This window comes from Erpetoichthys calabaricus, chromosome 2 (genome assembly GCF_900747795.2).
Source record: "Erpetoichthys calabaricus chromosome 2, fErpCal1.3, whole genome shotgun sequence".
NCBI classification, from domain to species: Eukaryota; Metazoa; Chordata; class Cladistia; order Polypteriformes; family Polypteridae; genus Erpetoichthys; species Erpetoichthys calabaricus.
In genome coordinates this window covers 235,165,856-235,187,137 of record NC_041395.2, presented here as the reverse complement: position 1 = coordinate 235,187,137, position 21,282 = coordinate 235,165,856, and the positions used below count along the sequence as shown (strand labels likewise).

At 37.7% G+C, this 21,282-nt stretch overlaps 1 protein-coding gene across 2 annotated transcripts in view; it reads right to left on the bottom strand.

The window, feature by feature from the left end:
- Window positions 1–21,282, bottom strand: part of LOC114646888 (ubiquitin thioesterase Zranb1) — a 170,630-nt gene that overhangs the window by 58,606 nt on the left and 90,742 nt on the right. For both annotated transcript variants that reach the window (XM_028795270.2, XM_028795269.2), the window contains 3 exons: window positions 12,354–12,541; window positions 5,506–5,659; window positions 3,421–3,492 (listed from right to left, as the gene is read on the bottom strand). In XM_028795270.2, the coding sequence (XP_028651103.1) occupies window positions 3,421–3,492; window positions 5,506–5,659; window positions 12,354–12,541 (414 nt within the window). The remainder of the gene's footprint in view (window positions 1–3,420; window positions 3,493–5,505; window positions 5,660–12,353; window positions 12,542–21,282) is intronic.

Sequence of the window (21,282 nt, the reverse complement as noted above, 5' to 3'; positions counted from 1 at the left end):
AAAGGCAGATGAAGTGATAGATAGATAGATAGATAGATAGATAGATAGATAGATAGATAGATAGATAGATAGATAGATAGATAGATAGATAGATAGATAGATAGATAGATAGATAGATAGATAGATAGAAGTACTGGGCGGTATACCGGTTCATAGCGAAAACCGTTTTTTATTTTTTTATATGATATGGATTTTTCTTATACCTCAACACCGGTTTAAATTGCCTAAATGACGTTCGGAACGTGGCGCAGCGGGAAACTGTTCAAGTGGGGATCCTTTTTCACTGCTACACTGCTAAACACAAATTTGTTGCGCAGGGGCTCTTTTTCACTGCTACACCACCAAATAGGTAGCGGTAGCGTAGGTATTGTACGCTGAAAATGGACAGAGAACATTCCAAAACTGAAGCCGACGATAAAGTTGAACATGATGAACAGAAGAACTTTTGCCGAAAAAAAGGAGTCATGTCCGTCGCCTGAAGATACTTTAGTTTTAAAAGGTCGGATGTGTAAATACTGTTTCTATACTACTGGATAATACTGCAAGCCAAGTTCTACTTGTTTTATTTGTTTTCAATGCAGTGTAATATACCTGGGTACTGTGTAATAGTGTGACGACATGTTGACTTTATTCTCGACATTTCCACTTTAATCTTGACGCTTATGACGAGAATAAAGTCGACATGTTGACTTTACTCTCGTAATTTGTCATTAAAGTAGAACATCGTAAACTAAACTTCATCGTAAAATGAATACTTAATTTACTAGATTTTCTCAAACCCCGTCATAAGTTATATAGCACATTAAATGCTTTGTGTTAAGTGTTCTCCGAGATTCTTAAACTAACTTCTTCTTGCACTAAGAGGAGGCGCCGGCAGCGATCGCCGCACAGAATACATTCACTTCATGATCTTCCTGCTCTCTGAACATTTAGAATGCTAAGATAAATACTTAATATAATTTTCATGGTGAAATGCATTAAAGCATGCATTAATCATATGGGGGCATGGCGGCGTGCCTGCCTTGCATTTGCATGTTTTTCTGGTGGGTTTACTCGGCGTGCTTCAGTTTCCTTTCAAAGTCATGTAGGATGTGGGTTTTTGTTATGCTATATTGACCCTGCTAGTGTATGTTTTGCTTGTATTCATCCTGCGATGTGCTGGCGACTCGTTAAGAGATGGGCGCAACTCTGAATGGATGGCATAATTAAACATGTATAACGAAGATATTTTTAAAGTTCTGAACACTCCTTTTCAGCAGCTCCGTGTATGACTGTATCAGTATGCTGCTGCTGAAGAATGTGAATTTCCCATTGGGATTAATAAAGTATCTATCTATCTATCTATTTAAATATATATCACGGATTTTTTGCTGGTTCGCGGATTTCTGCGGACAATGGGTCTTTTAATTTCTGGTACATGCTTCCTCAGTTGGTTTGCCCAGTTGATTTCATACAAGGGACGCTATTGGCAGATGGCTGAGAAGCTACCCAATCAGAGCATGTATTACATATTAAATAAAACTCCTCAAATATATTGTGAGCACAGGGGCTGTTCGCACCCCTAGAGGATACGGCCGCTCTTCAAAAAACACTGAAAGATTACCTTCGCATTGCTCCCTTCCTTGCTGGGCTTACATGTGGCTGCTTTGTCAAGCGATATGCTTCCCGCACGGTGCTTCGCATACTTAAAAGATCAAACAGCACGTATTGATTTTTGATTGTTTGCTTTTCTCTCTCTCTCTCTCTCTCTTGCTCTGACATTCTCTGCTCCTGACGGAGGGACTGTGAGCAGGGGGACTGTTCGCACCCCTAGACGATACGGACGCTCGTCTAAAAATGCTGAAAGATTATCTTCACTTTGCTCCCTTCCGTGCAGCTGCTTTGTCAAGCGACATGCTTCCCGCATGGTGCTTCGCATACTTAAAAGCTCGAACGGCACGTATTGATTTTTGATTGTTTGTTTTTCTCTGTCTCTCTCACTCTCTCTGACATTCTCTGCTCCTGATGGAGGGGGTGTGAGCAGAGGGGCTGTTCGCACACTGGCCTAGAGGATACGGACGCTCCTCTAAAAAATGCTGAAAGACTACCTTCACATTGTTCCCTTCCTTGCAGCTGCTTTGTCCGGCGGTGCTTCGCATACTTAAAAGCCAAACAGCCCTATTGATTTTTGATTGTTTGCTTTTTTTTCTCTCTCTCTCTGACATTCTCTGTACATGATGCGCACTCCTTTGAAGAGGAAGATATGTTTGCATTCTTTTAATTGTGAGACGGAACTGTCATCTCTGTCTTGTCATGGAACACAGTTTAAACTTTTGAAAAAGAGACAAATGTTTGTTTGCAGTGTTTGAATAAAATTCCTGTCTCTCTACAACCTCCTGTGTTTCTGTGCAAATCTGTGACCCAAGCATGACAATATAAAAATAACCATATAAACATATGGTTTCTACTTCGCGGATTTTCACCTTTCGCGAGGGGTTCTGGAATGCAACCCCCGCGATTGAGGAGGGATTACTGTAACATGAAAGGGGTTGTTTGGGGTTTAACATATATTAAACACATTTCTTGCTGGATCATTTGCGTGAAATTACACTTGCTAAATTAAATGTCTTCTCTGAGCTTTGCCAAACTTTGCTCCTTTCACGTTGCTTCTACAGTTGACCTTCATTTGCATAAGCTGACTATCCCCATTTCCTTATGAAATCATTGTCAGCGTGGTGGCGAAACGGAGGAAGCCGTGCATTATACTGCCCCACTCGCTAGGGAATTATTAATGTCTAATATCAACAAACTGCAAAACACAACATTTTCAGCTCTTCACCTGAACAAAAAATAGTGTATTTGTTGATAAGTGAAACAACTCTGCATTTAAAAAAAATAAATAACTGAATAAAAGGTGAAATAACATCTCTTAAGGTAAATCCGAAACAGCAGATTAATCAGTAATTAAAAAATTATGCAGATTATTAATCCACTTTAAAATGGATGATTTAGATAATCTATCAATGGGTTTTAAAAGGTAATTTATCAAATTTTAAAAAACAATTATACAAACTACTGTATTCAAGATACCTTAATATAAATTGAATTTTTCTTGAAGAGTAAGTCTACTAAATGTTAAAAAAATCTATTTCACTCGTGACTGCTTGCTTCAGGTGTACAAACTGACAGACACAGATGATGATAATTGGTGCTTCTTGCATTACATCCAAAGTGACTGGGTCAAGATTAAAACTATGGACTTATGAGTAGGAAGCTCTTACTACTGCATTGCAAACATGTTTATTCTGCAGCCTTCATATTGCTGACCACAACCAAGAATGGAACTAGGTGGTACAACACCTGTAGGCAACACACAGTGATTACAAACTACAAAATAAAAATAATAATTATAAAAAGAACCAGATTCTTAAAAAAAGTTACCTTTCTGAACATCTCTGTCCAAAACATCGTCATAAAGTTTCTCTTGAACTGATGGAGGAAGATCCTCAATATCTGTATGCAAAAAGGCAAAGAATGCTTGTCAATAAGCAGCACTCATTTGCTTTACACTATATATGGTTAATCATAATTTCTGATAAAATATATTCATTCAAAGGTGAATGGCAAATATGCATGCATCAAGTCAATTAAATTACTTTAATAAAATAAAAAGATGCTTCAGAGACACTATGAAGCCTTCTTATAATGGATTACTATAATTTACAATTTACAACAAGAGGCTTTAGAAGGACAGTTAAGTAGTTTGCACCTTTTTTGACAATTGTAAGCAGCTTGCACTTTTCCCAGTTAATCACAAGACCAGACCAAACAGGGTAAGCATGTATGATAAATAGAAGTCCCTATGTGTTTCCTATAGTTTTGATTGTCTCTTGTACCTCACAATTCATATTGAACAAGATCACTGTGTGACCAAAAAGATGCACAGATGTGACCTTCATTTGTTTTAAAAACAGTTTATGATGACCACAATGCAGGCTAATTCATTGCCTCTTTATTCAAATATAAAAACTGAAAATTGATATGCACTAAGAGAAATAAAGCCCTGCACCGAACACAAGAGAAAAAGCAGCAAAATGTGTCACAGAAGGAAGTAGGGCGTGTTTGCAGGCTAGGCAAATCCAGCAGCTGTGAAATGGGGGAAGGGGTGGGGTGAGGGAGTTAACTGCTATTTGATTCAGAACCATTTTGTTACTGGTTCTGAGAGCTGAAAGCTGGCCTCAATACCAAAGTCAAAAATTTTAGTACTGATCCAGCACTGCACGAAAATAAGATCTTAGTGATCTGAAAGACAGCTGGTTGTTCATGAAAAGTTGCCCAAGTCTTTGGTAGTGAATACTGCTCAATCTTCTAATATTTCATAAATAAGAGTGGCAAAATTAAGGTTAGCATTGAAGTCTGACTGAAGGTTAAAGCAAATCTGTAGTATTACCATTGTATTACAGTGCACTCCTACTTTATGTGATGTTTAATGTCATATACAGTTTGTAGAGCAACCTTTTGCAGGAATAAGAGCTTTAAGTCATCTTTGAGTATGCACACTGTTTAGGAACAATCTTAGAGGTTCACCCTCCCATGCAGGCATGTGTTATGCAGAGCTCTTGATATGGGTAACTGGCTTATTTTTACTCCAATCCCCTCTAGTGAACTCTATTGTTGCTCATTCAAAGTGATTGTTGACTTCTCCCTTCAGAAAAGTGCCTGTTTAAGGGATCTATTTAAGGGATAACCTTTTCTAGGCTGTGTCTGCATAGTTTAAACATAGCTTCCACTTTAAATTTTACTTTACCTAGAAATTCAATTATAATCTCTTTAGCCTTCATTTTCACAGAAGTCCTTCAGATTCACAACCTGTCCAATAATAACTTCTACATTTATAGTTAAACAGAACAAGTTATTTTAATGATTCACTGGTGGGGGATAACTGTAAGCAATTGTTTTGAACTTGCATAAACTGAGCACTTCCACACAAGAATTAAATACATATGAGGCAAAAAGAATATTTTCTTTTATTACTTTTAAGAAAAAACATTTATTCTGAGTTTCAGTGGTTTGGAATAAAATAGCAAACAGAACAAAACTTCCAGGGTTATTCAGTCAAATGTGTCTGTTTTTTAATAGCAATCACCCCAAAATTAAGATACAGTGTGCTGCCATAATCTGGATTCAGTAATTTTATTATAAATCTCATACATATTCTTATGTTAATATTTAAGGAGTCACTGCTTTGAATTGTTTCTTTAAAACTGAAAAGTTCTACAATAATTCTAGAAGAAACAAAGTCAGCATAATGTTAATCAGCTGCAACTGTGTTGAAAAAAATAATTTGGAATGACAAAAACATTACACTACAAGCTTCAATAATCATTCACTGAAGGAAAAAAAACCTGAGTAAAATAATCTCACACTAGGCTTAGGTTTTGAACCCGTAAATATCACAAAAGCTTTTAAAATTAGTAAAGCTGTCCCTTGAGATGCATTTACAAGAACACTAATACATTTTAATACCTGCAGGCAATGTAAATGTTACAAGGTCAGTTAGAAAGTAAGATGCAAAGTCTCCCTTGCGTTGATGAAGTGATGCTGCTATTTCTCTACGGATTTGCTCAGTCAACTCAGGACACACCATTGCAGGGATGCATTTTGCAGACTGCTGTGACACCTAAAAAGCATGGAGAAGTAAAAGATGTAACTTGAAACACAGTAAGAGAATATTAACATTTTAAACTAAGCACAACACAATAGCAAGAAAAGCTTTTAGTAACGAGTAGAAAGTTTCTAGCAATTTTGCAATAACACAAAAACAATTTTTCTAAAATATATTTGAACAAATTTGATTATTGCAAATTTAATTGTCTAGTTAAAGGATAAGTATTGTTTTAAGTCTAAGTTATTTCTTCAAAATCATGGCATATTTTAGTTTGCAACATTAAATTGTGCTCTAATGAGAAGAATTTTTCTATAACTTTAAAAGGAATACTTAGCCCTGCTCTTACATTTTAAAATGAAGTTACCAAGGTCCCAATGTGGAAAAAAATCATTAAAACTTACCAAATAAGTAAACTTTTTAAGCCAAAAGTATTATCAAGTATCAATCTGTATTTTAAGATTGCATATATATTCATAAAAAATCATTTAAAAAATTATTTAATAAACTAAACAGCAAAAACTGTTCACTAGTGTGAAGTTACAAGATTTCCTGTTGTACTAGTAATGTTGATAACACTACAAACAGAAATGGTCTTCTAAAGATTTTGCATTGTAATGACTTTTGGTGAAGCTTACGCAAACCACCACCCCCCCTTCGATATATTAGTATGGGCTCAATCTGTAATTCTCTTTAAAACACATTCAAGTGGTCTTAAGCTTGTGAATTGAAGACAGAGCTCTTGACCACTGAATAAAGGAAGAAGTAGGCCTTCAAATCAAAAGCTTGATTTTTGCATATTTTTGAACTACTCTCACTTTTTGGAACAATTTCGCAATATATTAACAGAAAACATACATTTTGGATGTTACATGCTATTAATTTGACAACTGATAAGTGGAGTATGCAACAAGAGTAATTTGCAATTTTTTTCATGGATGACTTATTATTTGCTGTTGTTCATCGTTGGTCTCTGCAGGCCCCAATAAAGCCCACCGTGTCAGAAATTTTTATTTCTGCTCTCCATGAAAATATGAGGATAAAATTTCTGAGACATCACTATATAAAGACTATAGGCTAAGTACCAGTGGTTCTGAAAGTGTAGTACGCATGATGACAGTCACCCTACCAGAGCAAACTGACTTTTAGATCACTCAGGTACTACAGTCTGTTTAACTTGGGCATTTAATTACAACATTCAGGACATTGCGACATCTGCATTACTAAATAAACTGAGCCCCCTAGGTCTAAAACGCACTCCCCTCCTCCATTTTATTTTGCCATAATTCATTAAATAAGTTCTCATATTCTAAAAAATCCTCTAAATTTAACAAAAAAGAGCAAACACACACACAAAACACCTACATTGCTCTTTTGAGGTGTGAGACTCTCCTTGCTTGCTTGCCTGAGCAATGCACAGCAAACAACTCTTTTTGAAGAGTGGCTTAAGTGTAAAATAAACAGAACTGAGTCTGAAAGCGATACAGAAATATTTTTTAAAAAGGCAGAATGTTAAAGCTGCATAAAAAGGGTCTTTAGTTATTTGGAATTGCCTTGATTTCAGAGTTTCTGAATTTATCCAAGAAATAAAAATTGTTGTCATGCTGTGGTGACTAAAGGTGGAACCACCAATAACTTTTTAAAACACATGAAAACTGCTAATGTACTACAAAGCACATTATGAACACTATTCAATTAAAGCATAGTTTTCATCTGGCAAACCATATGACAGAAAGACGAAAACCCGTGGGATATAAAATACAATTGCCTAGTGAAAGGCACAGAACTGATTCAGACCATAGATAAAGAAGGCTTCAGAAAATTGATTCACACCTTGAATCCAAGATGGGAGATAAATATTTTATTCAAATATGTACACCAGAATGCCATACACAATGCTGAAACAGGGTTAAGAAGAAAATCAGCAGTCCTGCATTCTTTTCTCCAATGACCAATTTAATCATCAAGCCAGACTACTTAGTCATACTTTCCATACAGTATTTCTCACTATTCATTATGCAGACCACAACTGAAACTGAGAAACAGGAGCCTTCAGAATTCTTACTTCATAGAAGATCAAACCAGGGAAATTACTGCAGGAGAACTAAGGAAGGTTTTCTCATCTTTGGGCTTGAAAGAATCAAGTCATATTTATATGACTACTGAAAGTAGAACAAACATGGGGATGAACAAATGGACAAGACTGTGCTGTTTTTGGATGCAGGCTACACATTGCTATTAATAAATTTAAATGGACAAAGCACAACACTTGATAGAAACATAACCCAATATTCCTCACAGCAGATAGTTGGATAAATGCATATAAAATGTATGCTAAACTAACATTTAATAGGACAATATTTAGATATGTATTTTATATATATATATATATATATATATATATATATATATATATATATATATATATATATAATATGTTTTCACACACACAGTGTGGTCAAAAGTTTTAGAACACCCTAGTTTATCTTCAAATGAAATTAGTTGAAATGCAATGAATGAGCTAAAATGGTGAAAAGGTGAGCATAAAATTGCCAGAGGTTTAAATATAAAGTTTAGGTTAGCAAAAACTGAAAAAAAGGAAATTTCAGAATCTTTCAAATGGGCCATCTTTAGGGAACAAATAATAGGTTACAACCTGCAGCTGTTCTGCAACAATTAAAGTAAATTAAGCCTTGCAAGTTGAAGCAAACAATTGGCACATCTGTCCCAACATCTGTTGATTACTTGAAAAAACCCATTGTTTTTCTAAAAGAAGAGTTGGAACAGACTGTATTGGTACACCCTCTGAAGTACTACTTGGACAATATTATACTGTACAAAGTTGTAAATTCCAGTGATAATGCCAAGAAAACGGCAATTTACAAATGAAACCGAGCACTATAACCCTTAGAAGTGTAGGCTTTTCATTTACAGAAATTGCAATTAAAAAAAAATCAAAGTGTTAGTTAGTACAGTTTCCTACACAACCCAAAGGCAATTGGAAACTGGAAGAAACTCTGATAGCAAGAGATCTGGCAAACCCAAAGTTGCAACTCAATCATAAGGTAAGTTTCTGAGGGTCCCCAGCTTGCGTGGCAGGCGCATCTCAGCCCAACGAATGATGAATCAAAATTTGGAATCTTTGGCTTATCATGCAAGGTGTTTGTACTCTGTTGAGATGGTGACACAAACTGTCAGACACAGAGGAGGAAGTGTGATGGTCTTGGGTTCTTTTGCTGGAGGCAAGGTTGGTGACTTGCATAGCGTGACTAGCATTCTAAATCAAATGGGTTACCAGGTTGGTTGTTGTATCAGCAAAAGGTGGCTACTTTGATGAATCAAAAATCTGAACAAAATTTTGTAAACTTAATGATTCCTTGACTTATTTTTTTTTATTTGCCAGTTTATTTGTTGATTTCAAGACATTAAACTGTGTGCATTTCCATAAAAATTGAAAAAAGGCTGAGGTGTGCTAAAACTTTTGAATGGTACTGTATATCATACAGACACACATACATATTCATATATACATTTCTGGGCACTCTTTGTCCTGATAAGTTTGTATTGAATAGTAACACAGCTCCGCCCAGTCCTCCTAGCTGTCACCCGAGTCAAATGGACACATCTGATTGATGATTGTAGGTTCACAAGATATAGCTGTCACAAATGGACTGGATAAAATATGTCATTCTAAATAACAATCTAAACAAATTACTGGACAACTTTAGGGATTTTATACATTCCAGCCAGAAAAAAAGAGAGAGGGGACATTGCTGGGAAAGAGAAGATACGTGGTCAACCTATATCTATTTAGATATCTATTGAGAAAAGCCAAGCAAAATGACACCTTTTATTGGCTAACTAAAATGATTTCAATATGCAAGCTTTCGAGGCAACTCAGGCCCCTTCTTCAGGCAAGATGTTGAAGACGGGGCCTGAGTTGCCTCGAAAGCTTGCATATTGTAATCTTTTCAGTTAGCCAATAAAAGGTGTCATTTTGCTTGGCTTTTCTCTACATTCATAATGGCTAACATGGTACAACACCCTAGTACTACTAGATATCTATAGGAATATATCAACTCTTACTGAACTCTGAAAAAGAAAAAACAGTCAAACAGATTTATTAACATATTATGTGATGTTCTTTTCCCCTTTGCATTAGTGAACTCTTGTAACAGCAATGTGTCAAATTCAACCACCTTAAAAGGCAAAAGTGGGAATGTAGTTGGGAGTGGTGAGCAACCTTTTGCGGGAGTAAAAGAAAGTATGCTGGAGCATTCAGAAGCAGGCATAAATAGTTGAGAGCAGGACCAAAAAAAAAAAAAAGAAAAGTACTGCACACAACTGAGGAAGGCTGTGGTGAGCCTTCTTAACAGAAGCCAAAATACATTGTCCCTAATTCAGTCATCAGTAAATGTCACTCTAAAGGATTTAAAGCTTCTGACCCTTTCAATACTAATGGAGTGTGATCTGTTTTCTGAATTCTACAATCAGCTCCTTGGTTTTGCTGACAATAAAAACAAGATTGTTCTCCAGGAAGCACTGAGGCAGCAGTAAGCTGTCTGTTTATTTTTGGTGATGAACCTATGATGGTTGCTTCATCAGCAAATTTAATAATATAGTACAGTTAGAGCAGTGTCTGTCCGCACGGTCATAAGTGAACAAGGAGTAAAGAAGGGGGTTTAAACACACTACCCATGTGTTGGTGTCAGTGTAGAGCATGTGATGCTGCCAAGCCCCACATATTGAGACCTCTCAAACAGTCCCTACTTCTGTGATTGGATTTTGGACCACTTTGAGGAGTTGTGTTTGTCAGCTTTGCTGAAGTAACAGTGTTACCATGTACCAGTATGGTATGATTTGTGAGGGATATGGGCCTTCTCTATGAAGTGGCTGTACCCCTATGCAAACTGGAGGTAATGACGACTATCTGGAATAAACTGTTTAATGTGTCTCCGTTCCCATTTCTCAAAATCACCTTGTCATAATAGGAGTGAGTGCTACCACTATGTAGTTATTCACCAAGTCCACTTTTATTTTCTTAGACACAGGGATAACTTTAAAAAAAAAAAAGTAGACAGGACCACCAATTCTCTCACCGAAACACTAAACATGTCACTGAAGATTTCTGATAATTGGTCACTACAGGATGTACAAAATTTCAAAACATGCCCTGAAATCCCATCTAGACAGGTTGCCTTATGGACCAGCTGTTAGACATCAACAAACTTATGTAATGTACAGAGACTGAAAATTAATCAGGTGGTGCTGCATGTGACTACAATCTAATTAGACATACCTTTTTACGCTCGTATTTCCAAATATTGGAAATTCGAGTCATTAAAGTTGCTATACTAGGTTTACAGCTATACTGCTATGCAGTTTATTGTTATACCGATGTTTAAAATATTTAGTTGCTTTCCTTAGCTCATGTCAGCTTTTCTTGTACGTTTCCAAATTGATGGTTGATATTTATTAGTGGCATATACAAAGTTTTAAATATTGTTTAACACTAAAATCCCCCTTTTTTTTTTCCCGATCTTGCCTGTACTCCGCATTATGGTGCATGATACTGAAAATGCAGACAGACTTCTTACAGTTCAGGCAAGATTGAAAAAAACATGTTCAAATGGCATAGTGTCTTCAAATAGTGAGGTTTTCATGTATGAATGTGTGTGTGTGGGTGTGTGTGTGCACGAGAGAGGAAGAGACAGATTCGATTTCATTCAAGTGGTTACAGGAATATAAAATAAAACACTTTCACAAAGGAATAACGAAACAAGTGTGCTTTTATTTAAGAATAAAATACTTATGTATGAAAACTGAATAACAAAAAATTCAAGTAATAACAAGAGACATGATTCACCAGTGTGTGTGTGTGTCTGCTTACACCCTTCAGCGATATTTTTTGCAGGCAGCAAAACTTTACACCGGCTGTTACAAACTGAAATCAAAGGCTTCTTCTTTTTGGGGTGCATACACCATCAGCATGACACTGTCAGATCTAAACACTAGCGTGGCAAACTGCTCACGTACTAAAGTGATTTTAGCTGCAGGTGGAAGTCCTATTTACTTTACACAAAACAAATGTACATTTTTATTATATTATAGTAATAATAATTGCAGCTCAATACTCAAAGCACGGAGCGCCAGGACTGGAACCTGCAATCTTTCGGTTATAAGGCAGCAGCTAATTATTATTATTATTATTATTTATTATTAGTAGTATAACATGGAAAAGGTTTCTGCTTTAGATGTGTGTTCAGCATTTCATGCCTCGCATTTATTTCCTTTCATCCTACACTTACCCAGATCTTTGTAGACGCGGAACATGCATGAAATGGATGTGTTCCAAATAACAATATACTGTACTATTTACCCTATACAACTCCAGGCAGCTCACACGCAGATATGGTGCATTGGCTTAAGCTGTGAGAACTTTTTGCCCGAACTGAGCTCCATCAAAGGGGTGGATGGGACAGCAGGCTGCTTGTGCTGATCGACACATTTACAAAACAAAAGACACTGATGGAGAGGTGTGAAGGAATTTAAGGTAGGCCAGGATTAAGAGTTTTTTCATAGGCTTCAGGGATTCTAGTGTTAATAATAAGAAGAATAATTCTTTGCATTTATATAGCGCTTTTCTCGTTAAGAATATTTACCTCTGGATACACTTATAACAAAATATCAATTTTTTAAAGCAACTTACCTCTGTCAGTAAAATGGCAAGCATATCTTGTCTTTGAAATCTTATAGCTAAATGTACCAGAGTATAGCCATCATCAAAAGCAGAAGGGCGATTTAAAAGCCGTACTTCATCAGCTGTTAGTTGCCTTGCTATATCACCACCTGAAGACTTGTATGCTTCCACAGCGGCTAAGTCTCCTTCAACAACACCTGTAAGATAAATTGTTACTAAATTAGAACTAATCCTCATTACCTACAGAATAAATAAGGAAATAAAACCTGTATGAATTTATAGTAGTTATCATGGAGATCTATAAATACAGCATAAGTATACAACCATAAGAGAGAGGTTGGGAGCATGCACTGATAGTGTGTTGCCGCACCCACCACATGACGAACCACCTGGACTGGGTCCCAAGTGCAGCAGGTGACACCCGAGCATCACACTGGAACAGTATGAGGTGGTTTTTTTTTGGGTTTTTTTTTTTTTTTTTTTGAAGTGCCAATCCTGCCACCAATCCCCAGGCTTTCCCTGTAAGTTGGAGGACCTGGTTGCAGGGCTGGATGCAGATTAACATGATACCCAGGACAGAGCAATTGCAGATTAAGGGCCTTGCTCATAAGAATGCATAACAATGAAAATATTATTCTAAACAATATCTCTTAGTAAATTTTTAAATAAAGCCATGCTAAAATAAGGTTCAGCCAGCAACATACATAGCCAGTTAACAGCAGAGAAGATGCAAACCAAAAACATCAAGGAAAAGCATTCCTTGGGAGAACTACAATCCTCAGTAACAATCAAAGCTACAATTCTACTGACTACAAGTTTTCTCTACGCCAGCAACATTTGGAATGAAATGGATGTGAGAAACATTATGACTTGAACAGCCTGTAAATAAAACCACTGCAGCAGTCAATTATGCTTGAAATAAATGCATGATTTACCTTTTTCATACAGTCACAACAAATTTTATTTCTGTATTGCTTGTACTTGGATAAAATAGGCTTTAAAAAACAAAATGAACTAACTTCAGTGCTAGTTTTGAAAATCTAACATTTACAAATTTGAGTGAAAAATTATGAGTAACTTTATACTGCAATAGCATAAGTACAGTAATATTTTACACTTAGAGTACATTACTATATGGAACATTTATACCAAGTAATGTAACTTTTCTCCAAATTAAAATGGCAAAAATAGAAGTCATCATTTATACAATATTCTAACTCACTGAAGAAATCAGTAGTACAACACAAGAAACACTATTGGGTCTGAGCTATATAGTTCCACCCAGGCACAGACAACTAAATACGATTTTTTTTTCAAACCTTATCCTGCCTAATCCGCAACAGACTGGTGGATGCAGAAATGTGTTAAAATAATCTTTGCACTGGCAAAATGATGATGGTGATAGCCAGAACAAATAATAGGCCAACCTGTGGGGGATTGCAACTTTGCCAAAAAAAAAAAAAAAAAAAAAAAAAAAAAAGTAATTACACAAATTTACCATGAAGAATTCAATCAAGTTAGTGGAAGTCTTTGATGCTTAGTCCAAAATTCAGAGCATCTGTCCTTAATTTTGAAGTGAAGCCAAATACTTGCTGCCACTTGGTATACAGTTTATTACAAGCTCTTTTAAGTACTTATGTGTCTTTGTGATTTAAATATTGAGCTTGACTCTGTACTGCATACCACATGACAAGTGACATTTAAAATTATTAAGTTGCAATTTTCTAAGTGATGTTAATTTGCAATTAATGAAACCTTTGGACAGTATTCAACAAGCAGCTTAATTTTAATTACACCTACATTTTCATATATCTACGTTTCCAGATTGTGATAACTGCAAAGCTACGCAGATACACCAATTTCTTTTTTACTCTGGCACTGTTAGAATAATAAAGTGTTTGCTTTGTAAATTGGAAACGTGAACACAATAAATAAATAAAAACTCAGAGCTGCAAATGCACCAGGATTCAAACCATCTTATTATCTGTCTGCACAGTATGCTTCAGAAGAAAACCCCCAGTATCACACTACAAGCTAGTATGTGAAGAAAAGAATGCTAATAAATCTAGGCCTGAAAATGGATGGTGCACCCCTTAACTTTTTTTGTAACTTTTTCCAAAATGGACATGCAAATCTCTGTGGAAGGGGCGATGCAATTCTCAAAACTAACAGAATCTAAACCATTTTTTTTGTTGTTCTATACAACTGTGAGCAGCTGAATTAACTGCACAAAAAAGACTTACTTAAACTTAAACATATTAGTAAACTGCAAGGGTTCTTATTACTTAACACATTTCTTACATTTTCATTAGTAATGTTCAGATTGTCTAACCAATGTATTTAGCATAGCAGCTCATATTTTTAATTTGAAGAAGAAGAACAGACAAAGGAGATTACTTTTACAGAGCACACCAGAAATGTTCTGAGCATCAACTGGATGATAACATACAGTACATACAAGAATGCAAGATTGTTACAGTCTGCTTTATATATAAGATTGTGGCTAATTGTTGAAAAGGTGTTCATTGGAAGGTGCTTTGTGGAATAAAAACTATTGTATTTATAGTATATTCTTATAGAGGGTGTCCTAAAATTCACGCAAGATTTGAATTTGGTGCCATTTGTGCGGTAAAGTGTTGCCAACGAAAAAAAAAAGACAGGGTGACAGCTCACAGTTCAGGGTTATTAAAAATGGAGCGCTACATGAAAGAACAATGCGTTGTTGAGAAACAAATGCATCCACAACGTGTCACTGTTTGGTGCGAATTCTGGGGTGAAGGCATCATCGGACCATTCTTCTTCGAAAATGCGGCTGGTCAGGCAATAACAGTTAATGGTGCTTGCTATCGCAACATGATAATCCAGCTTTTTGTGCATAAATTGCAAGATATGGATGTGGACTACATGTGGTTTCAACAAGATGGTGCAACATGCCATACAGCCCGAGAAACAATTCAATTACTGCATGAGTCATTTCCTGGTCGTGTAATTTCCCATTTTGGTGATCAGAATTGCCCGCCCAGATCATACCATTTAACGCTGTTGGACTTTTTTCTTTGGGGTTTTTTGAAGTCTAAGGTTTATGCCATCAAGCCCACGACCACCCACGCCTTGAAGGAGGAAATTGAGCGCTGTATCAACGAAATTCAGCCACATTTATACAAAACGGTCATGGAAAATTTCGACAAAAGAGTGCGTATGTGCCAGCAAAGCTGTGGAGGCCATTTACCCGATATGCTATTCCATACATAACCCTATACTATATACTTTACGAATCAATTAAAAATTTACAATTTTTAATTAAAAACCTGTGTTCTCTATCAAAATTACTTCTTGCGTGAATTTTGGGACACCCTATAATAGCCATCCCACAGGACAAAAAAGTAAATCAATAAACGAAAGGTATCGCTAGCTAAGTGGAAGAAAGTTACACTCCAAAACACAGTGGTAGACAGACTCCCCACTCCTGACGTCACACGCTTCCCCCTCCCCTCGGCCCACAGCCTCTGTCTCAGATTAGCACGAATAGATCACTCCTGCAAGCGAACTATGATTCTCTGCGCAATGGAATGTTGAAGCAAATTATAAAGAAGGAAAAAAAGCGAACATTCTTTTTTTATATAAATAAAATAGGAGAGAGAGAGAGAGAACTGTATTGCTACATTTGGGGCTCTCTGACACCCTCTTGTGGTTACTGTCAATTGAATGATAACATACAAGACCACAACATTGTTATAGTCTGCTTTATATTATCTATAGATTTAGAGATATCTACATCTGTATATCTATATCTACTGTATATATCTATCTTTATCTAGACATATCTCTCTATATATCTCTTTAGAGAGAGAGAGAGACAGATCTATATATCTAGATATAGATAGTAATAGATATATATAGATAGAGGCAGATATAGATATATAGAGATAGATATCTATATCTCTATCTACATTTATATTACAGAAACATGCAACGGCACCAGTTCAGTCCAACCCAAAGCCTTTAATTCAGGGAAAGGCAGTCCCACCCAAGCAGTCTCCAAGGACTGATACAAACAGTCACACGCACAGTACAACTCCATCCCTTTCCTCCGGTGCCTTGCAGCCTCCTTCCTTCTCCACAGGCAAGCTTCACAAGTGTCATCTTCCAACTCTGGCTTCCCTCTGGGAGGTAGCTGGATCCTTTGTAAGCCACACCCGTAGCACGCCAGGTGGTTTATAAAGGAGGACTGGAATTTATCCCAGTTGTGGCTGAAGGACAAAGTTGGGGCTCTGCAGCTCCCCCTTGTGGCATCCATAGAACCCAACAGGGCTGTGCCAGCAAATAGTAATTCCCATACAGCCCTGTGGGAATCTAAGGCACCGCTGCAAACCCAGGGGGGCTGCCAAGTAACAGTTCTGGCGAGACCACACCAGAAGTTCTCTCCCCCTGTCCTTCCATTTTGGAGGCATCCCAGCCGGGTAATGGCACTGGCCGCTATCTGTCACAGTGAACACCACACCCTAAACATGAACACGCAGAGATTCCTGGGTTTAAATAAACCAATGTTTATTATAACCAATACCTCCAAAAAATAACAAGCTCATGTTTTCTCTATTCATATTCAACTCTCCTTCCTCCACCGCACTGCCATCCTCAATTAAAGTGTTGCCTTCCTTCCACCTAGCTCCAATTTGCCTGGATAAAGGAGTGTGGTCCCTTTTATGGAGGCCCCAGGAGTACTTCCGGTGCCAGGGCTGTTACCTGTTGGAAGCACTTCTGGGTCATATGGAAGTCCCATATGATGGGGAGTACCTCTTTCTGCAGCACCCTCTCATAGCATCCACATGCCCCAGCACAGCTGCTGAGCTGGACCGTTTCCCTTAGGGAATAAACAGCCCTACGAGACAGTTATTCCCTGTCCTTTTCTTCTTTTCCCCTCGTCCAGGGAAGGTACTGGAACCATGTCCAGTCGGGACGCCTGTCCATTTGCCTGGGGCCTCCAGTCCGGGTAAGAAATCTCCTTCTCTGTCCGGGCTGTCCATCCAACACCTTGGGAAGTCCCGTTTGGGTATGTCCCCTTTCCCTTCTTTGGTCATGAAGTCTAGTGGATTTCGTAAAGCCTTCTGTCCAGGCAAGGAACCATGCCCATTCCTGGTCAGAATGCTTGTGCAACCCGTGTGACACTTACAAAATAAATATTATATATCATTATCTATATTACTAAACCACAGTTAATTTATGCACGGTGGACGCACCGAGGCGCATGCACACTGCGGCCTTGGCGCCCGCCCCAGAGTCCGGAGTCAAACGCAGCGGCTTCCCAAAAAGCGGCGGCGCCCGCCCCAGAGTCAAATGCAACGGCTTCCCAGAGTCAGTAGGTGGAGCCCAAATAACACAACGTACTGCGCCGTGGCGCCCGCCCCAGAGTCAAACATAGCGGCTTCCCAAAGTCAGTAGGTGGCGCCCAAACAACACAACCTGTACAGTCATGGATACAAACAATGAACGAAGGCGCCCACACAAAGAAACCACTTTAGTTCAAATAGGGTCATTGAATTAAATGGAAACTTTACCATGCCTATGACCTGTGAACTACACCTGAGGTAAAGCGTGCATGCCAGGTTGTACAGCCGCCTGGACGTGACCGCCCATACCACCGCATATACCGTCCATGATATTTCATCACGCAGCGGCTTCCCACCGAGGCGCATATTACGCCGTGGCGCACGCCCCACAGTCAAACGCAGCGGCTTCCCAGAGTCAGTAGGTGGTGCCCAAACAACACAACCTGTTCACTACACTTGCTCTAATCCACTGTGCCAGTACAGTGATCCCTCGCTATAACGCGCTTCGCCTTTTGCGGCTTCACTCCATCGCGGATTTTATATGTAAGCATATTTAAATATATATCGCGGATTTTTTGCTGGTTCGCGGATTTCTGCGGACAATGGGTCTTTTAATTTCTGGTACATGCTTCCTCAGTTGGTTTGCCCAGTTGATTTCATACAAGGGACGCTATTGGCAGATGGCTGAGAAGCTAGATTGCTTACTTTTCTCTCTCTCTTGCGCTGACTTTCTCTGATCCTGACGTATGGGGATTGAGCAGGGGGGCTGTTCACACACCTAGACGATACGGACGCTCGTCTAAAAATGCTGAAAGATTATCTTCACGTTGCTATCTTTTGTGCAGCTGCTTCCTGAAACGACATGCTGCACAGTGCTTCGCATACTTAAAAGCTCGAAGGGCACGTATTGATTTTTGACTGAAAAACAAACTCTGTCTCTCTCTATCTCTCTCTCTCTCTCTCTCTCTCCCTCTCCCTGCTCCTGACGGAGGGGGTGTGAGCTGCCGCCTTCATCAGCTTTGTGCCGCGGTGCTTCGCATACTTAAAAGCCAAACAGCCCTATTGATTTGTTTGCTAGAGATTGTTTTCTCTATCTATGTGACATTCTGTGCTCCTGACACGCACTCCTTTGAAGAGGAAGATATGTTTGCATTCTTTTAATTGTGAGACAGAACTGTCATCTCTGTCTTGTCATGGAGCACAGTTTAAACTTTTGAAAAAGAGACAAATGTTTGTTTGCAGTGTTTGAATAACGTTCCTGTCTCTCTACAACCTCCTGTGTTTCTGCGCAAATCTGTGACCCAAGCATGACAATATAAAAATAACCATATAAACATATGGTTTCTACTTGGCGGATTTTCTTATTTCGCGGGTGGCTCTGGAACGCAACCCCCGCGATGGAGGAGGGATTACTGTAATATAGATCACATAACGGTCACAGACTCAAACCCAGCGGCTTCCCCGACTCAGTGGCTGGCACACGAACACCACAACCTGTAAACTAAACTTGCTGTGCTCCACTCTGCCAGCAGTTGGTGTCAGCATAGGCAACAGAATCACGTCTCCACAAAACAAAACTGCTTTAGTACAGATATGCTTATTGAATTAAATGACATTTCCCCAGACGCACCCACCCTCCATGATATGTCATCCATCCAAATATCGGACGGAACAGAAACTGATTGCCATTCTTGGATTTCCGATTCGCGGGCTTACTTGTGTATATGTGTGTATATATATATATATATATATATATATATATATATATATATATATATATATATATATATATATATATATATATATATATATATATATATTTTTTAGAGAGAGAGAATTCCATAAACAGAGAAAACATGAGTCACATATCTTAAAATAGAATACATTATACCATGTACTGCAAATAAGACTATTTTATGCCTCTGCTGTAGATTTCTTGGTTTTAGCACTGAAATGAACTGTTCTCAGAGTGTTTCTTGGTTTATGTTCTACTTTAATGCCTGATCTGGACAGGATGGTGTACTGTGGTTTCTGGTACACGGCAGTGACAAAGAAGACTACCAGGTAGAATTGGTGGTCGGGTTGGTGCCAACCATTTGCTGATGTCCGGGGCGTCTCCTATGTAAGCACTGTTTGATAAATGTCTTGGAGTAGCCTTTTGATGTAAATAGATGGAACAGATACCTTATTTCTTATAAGACAGTTAAGATTACACCACAAAGCAGAATACGTAAACTTGCAAAAAAAGTACATACAAGTAAAAACAGCATTCTTTTGACACATTTGTTCACATCTTTGATTGTTTCTTTAAAGTACTGCAAAGTTAATACTAAAATATATTATTGTTCAACTAATTGCATTTACTCAGGGTGTTATAGACTCAAATCAAATGTAGGTTTTTATTATATAATAGTAGTAATCACAGCAGCTCACTACTAGAACCGGTAAATGCGGGGAGAACCCGGGATCGAACCCACAACGTCTTGATTATGAAACAGCAGTTCTTATCTCTGCACCAGCCAAGCATACAATCTACTTTGTGTCGATTGATTTTTGAGCTTTGGTTTTCATATATTGACTGCAACATGTAAATTCAACAATTTTTTTCTTTGGTTATATTCTTTGATAAAAGCACCCTTGTTATATCCTTATACTGTAGATTCCGGAATATAAGCCAAAAATTTCGTCCTAGATTTTTGGCTTGGAGTTTGTGGGTCGGTTTATGCAACAAGTATCGTTTCAGATTCAAGATTTCCAGAGCAATGCCGGTTTTGCCGATGAATACGGAAGTAATTAATGATGAAACCACAGCGTCATCTTTCAGATGAAGAAGTAACTTTGCATGCCAGTACTTTCAATTAAATAAAGAATTTATTCAAAAACGTGTTTTAGTTGTTGATTTTATTATTAAAATTTATAATAAATTATTGGGAAGTTTAAAATAAAATACCGACTGTAAATGTCACTATAAAAAAATCCTTGAATGAAGAAATCGCCAATCCTCTTACCGCTGCCTTTTTAAAGATGTTTCAGCCTTCTTCCATTCTCGTACTTGTTTCTCGTTGATGCCAAAGTGACGAGTTGCTGCACTGTTGATTCATTAGCGAACTTTACAACTTTCAACTTAAATGCGCTGTCATATTTCATACGTTTTTTCATAGGTGTTGTCATCTTTTTTTTTAACAAAAAATTTTATGTATTACCAGATATATTTTTATTCACCAATAATGTTTTTAAAAATATAATACTGGTATACATAAACATTTATTGCGTATTTAAGTTAATCAAATTTATAACGAGTCTCCGGGAATCCACCCACCGACGTACCGTATTTTGCGTATATAGTTTCAACACAAAGGTTTCATTTTACCAAACTTCTCTGCAATCGCTTCCTGGTTTCCATCAAAAATGCCGGCAGTCTCAAATTCTCACCGAAAAACATAATAAATATACCTGAAAAGACACTTTTAAGGAAATTTAGAAAATTTTGCTTGGAGAAAGGGGTCGGCTTATATACCAGTCATCGGCAAATACATGTAATTTAATAGGTAGAAAAGGGGGTCGGCTTATATACCGAGTCGGCTTATATTCCGGCATCTACGGTATTTATA